The 3,291-nt window shown below is 38.9% G+C and overlaps 1 protein-coding gene across 1 annotated transcript; it reads left to right on the forward strand.

Annotated features, from left to right (window-relative positions):
- The first annotated feature begins 353 nt into the window (after window positions 1–353).
- On the forward strand, window positions 354–1,482 carry LOC111994716 (PRA1 family protein B4). The gene has a single exon (XM_024026594.2). The coding sequence runs from the start codon at window positions 509–511 to the stop codon at window positions 1,187–1,189; it is 681 nt and encodes a 226-aa protein (XP_023882362.2). The 5' UTR covers window positions 354–508; the 3' UTR covers window positions 1,190–1,482.
- The last annotated feature ends 1,809 nt before the right edge of the window (window positions 1,483–3,291 follow it).

A 3,291-nucleotide genomic window follows, 5' to 3' on the forward strand; every position in this document is an offset into this window, starting at 1 on the left:
TTATTGTGTTGGGCTAGTTGAGCCGTAATTCACTCATCTAACAACAGTAGTACTCAAATCTAGCCCCTACACCATTAATCTACTCAACTTGTTGTTTGATTAACTAAAGCCTAATTTTTTAACTCATTTCTCTACAAATTCATTGTTTTGAACTTTTTGAACTGAAGTCCATTCATATATTTGAGCTTGGAACTCAAATTTGATCCTTGCATTAGTAATTCCCATCTTTGATCTTTCCTTTCCTTATGTCGGCCAAAAGTCTCAACACGTAACGATTAAGCAAATAAAATAACACCCTAAAATATTTCATAAATATTGTAAAACCACTAAAACAAAACAAAACAAAACAAAAAAAACGTCCTCTCTCACTCTCTCTATTTCCCACCCATTTCCCACGCATCTTCCTTCTCACCTTCCTTTTAATCTCAAAACTCCAAATAAAAACTCCTTCATTCTCTCTTCCAATTCCCAAATTCAGATCCAACAAGCAAACACAAAGTCAACAACCATGTCCTCCACTACATCTCCCCCAATTCTCCCAATCTCAAACACCTCCTCCACCACCACCACCACCACCGCCCAATCGTCCCAACCACCAATCGCCACCCCAGCTTTTCGCAACTTCCTCAGCAACATAACCGAATCGGTCCGCAACAACCTCGCCCAGCGCCGCCCGTGGTCCGAGCTCGTCGACCGATCCGCTTTCTCGAAACCCGAATCCTTCTCCGACGCCACCCTCCGCGTCCGCAAGAACTACTCCTACTTCCGCATCAACTACCTCACCGTCATCGGACTAGTCCTCGCTTTCTCTCTCCTCTCTAACCCTATCTCTCTCCTCGTCCTCCTCGGCCTCCTCTCCGCTTGGCTCTTCCTCTACCTCTTCCGCCCCTCCGATCAGCCTCTAGTCCTCTTCGGCCGTGCTTTCTCCGATAGGGAAACCCTAGGTATCCTCGCCGTTTCGAGCATCTTCGTCATTTTCCTCACCTCCGTTGGATCGCTACTCATCTCAGCTCTCCTCATCGGAGTCGCTCTTGTTTGTGCTCACGGCGCGTTTAGGGTTCCGGAAGATCTGTTTCTCGATGAACAAGAAAATGTCTCCACCGGATTTCTCTCCTTCCTTGGCGGCGCCGCCTCCAACGCCGCAGTCGCCGCTGCTGCAGCAACTCCTGCCGTCGCCGCACGCGTCTGAGACCACACACTTGTTGAAGGTTCTTCTTGTCAATTGAAAGTTTTTTAGCTTTTGGTAGACAAGAAAATAAATATGTTTTTTTTTTCTTCTTGAAATTTTTTTGATATATAGGCGAAAATTGAAGGTCTTTGTTGTGGATCTGTGATATTTGATTTGGTTTTAGGTAGAATGTGAAACTTTTGTTGGTGGATCTGTAAGTTTTATATGTTCTTTTTAATTTTCTTTATGTGATACAAATTCATTGATTCAGATCTATATGGGGTACGCGTATCAAGATTTTGTTTCTGTGCAAATTTGCCCATGAGTGGTGTTGTACTTTCTACATTTCAAGGTTGAATCTTTATGCTGAGATCGAAATAATTGTGTGTATGAGAGAGAGAGAGAGAGAGAGAGAGAGAGAGAGCGTGTTTGATTCACTGACTAAATTCTTGCATTGATCATTTCTGCTTTTAGGTTTTATGCTTGGTTTGCTGAGTGAATTGAAAATCTTTCTTGTTGGTTTGTTATTTGGATCTGTCAAAACCATTAGGAGAGAACTTTAGATCATTAGGATTTGTGTTATGCTTGGTTTTGCTGAACAAACGAAATTATCTTGTTGGTTTGTAATTTGGATCCATTGTAGGCAGGCTTCCAGTTAGCTCAACTAGTAGTAGAGTATCAATTGGTGTCTTAACCTGATGAAAAAAATGAAATTATCATGGACGGTAAGAGTGGATACCATAAGTTGAAATTCTGGTGGTATCTAAAAAGAAAAAAGAAATAGACAATGGTCAAATGTAGAGAAGTTATGGTAGAGTTGGACGTTATTAACTGCGGGGGCATTGTAAATAGTCACGGCTACTGAGTTTAGCTCACTAGAGTAACTAACAGCTAGATTATCTTTGTTAGTTAGACTTCTAATGAGAGAATTCTTAGTTTGTAATTTTTGGGTATATGTGCAGTTGAGTGATCATCAATCAATTGGTGTCTTAACCTGATGAAAAAAATGAAATTATCATGGACGGTAAGAGTGGATACCATAAGTTGAAATTCTGGTGGTATCTAAAAAGAAAAAAGAAATAGACAATGGTCAAATGTAGAGAAGTTATGGTAGAGTTGGACGTTATTAACTGCGGGGGCATTGTAAATAGTCACGGCTACTGAGTTTAGCTCACTAGAGTAACTAACAGCTAGATTATCTTTGTTAGTTAGACTTCTAATGAGAGAATTCTTAGTTTGTAATTTTTGGGTATATGTGCAGTTGAGTGATCATCGTGTGTGCTGGGATCCCCTTTGTTTGCTATATACGAACAATTCTTATAGGGACAGGGTCCACTCCTCAATGGAAATTTAATTTTCACATATAGAAGGTATATGTTGTGTTACCTGCATTTGAAACTAGTTAGCATTAGTTTTTTTTCCCTTCCCTTTATTTGTTAGAACAAGATTTTAATTAGGATAGTTACAATTTTGAATTTGTGAAAATCATGTCTCATCCATGAATTGTGGTCTCTTCATTAGCAAATGGAGAGGATCTTTAATCTTTTGGTTTTTCTTACTCACTGTCCAATCCCTAGACTCCCTACTACTGAGTTATCAAGCTTAAACTTGAAAATTGCTTTCTGACTTAATGAACTGAATCCTGATGTATGTTTATGGAATCTTCTGCACCATATTGTCTTTTTTTTTTTTCTTCAGTAATATAGTCAAAACTTTTTTAATATGAGAATTCACTTACATTGATATTGGGTCATTGACATAGCTTTTCACATTCTTCTATTTTCATAATGAAACGATTGTGAAAGCTGATGTTGGTATTTTTAACTATGGGTTTCTTGCCCTCATTTTGATTTTGATGCTGATTCATTTGCATTCTATTGTCTAAATCTTGAAAAGCTAATTATAGCCAAGAAATGTTCAGTTGTATTGCCTTGTATTTGATAAATAGTCCTGTAGTTCAATTTGATAAACAGCCATGCATGTTCAGTTGCTTGCTATATAATTATGATGTTGCTTAAGTTAGTGTAAGTTATTATGGAGAATGCTAGCAGCAGCAGTGATTGTTAGCCACCTTTAAGATACTGGTGCCACTTTATATTAGAGCTAGGGATGGCAGTGGGGTG

Source organism: Quercus suber, unplaced genomic scaffold (genome assembly GCF_002906115.3).
Source record: "Quercus suber isolate HL8 unplaced genomic scaffold, Cork oak 2.0 scaffold_474, whole genome shotgun sequence".
Taxonomy (NCBI): Eukaryota; Viridiplantae; Streptophyta; class Magnoliopsida; order Fagales; family Fagaceae; genus Quercus; species Quercus suber.

What these genes read in the sequence shown, in the direction of transcription:
- LOC111994716 (XM_024026594.2), top strand. Translation starts at nt 509, where the DNA reads ATGTCCTCCACTACATCTCCCCCAATTCTCCCAATCTCAAACACCTCC.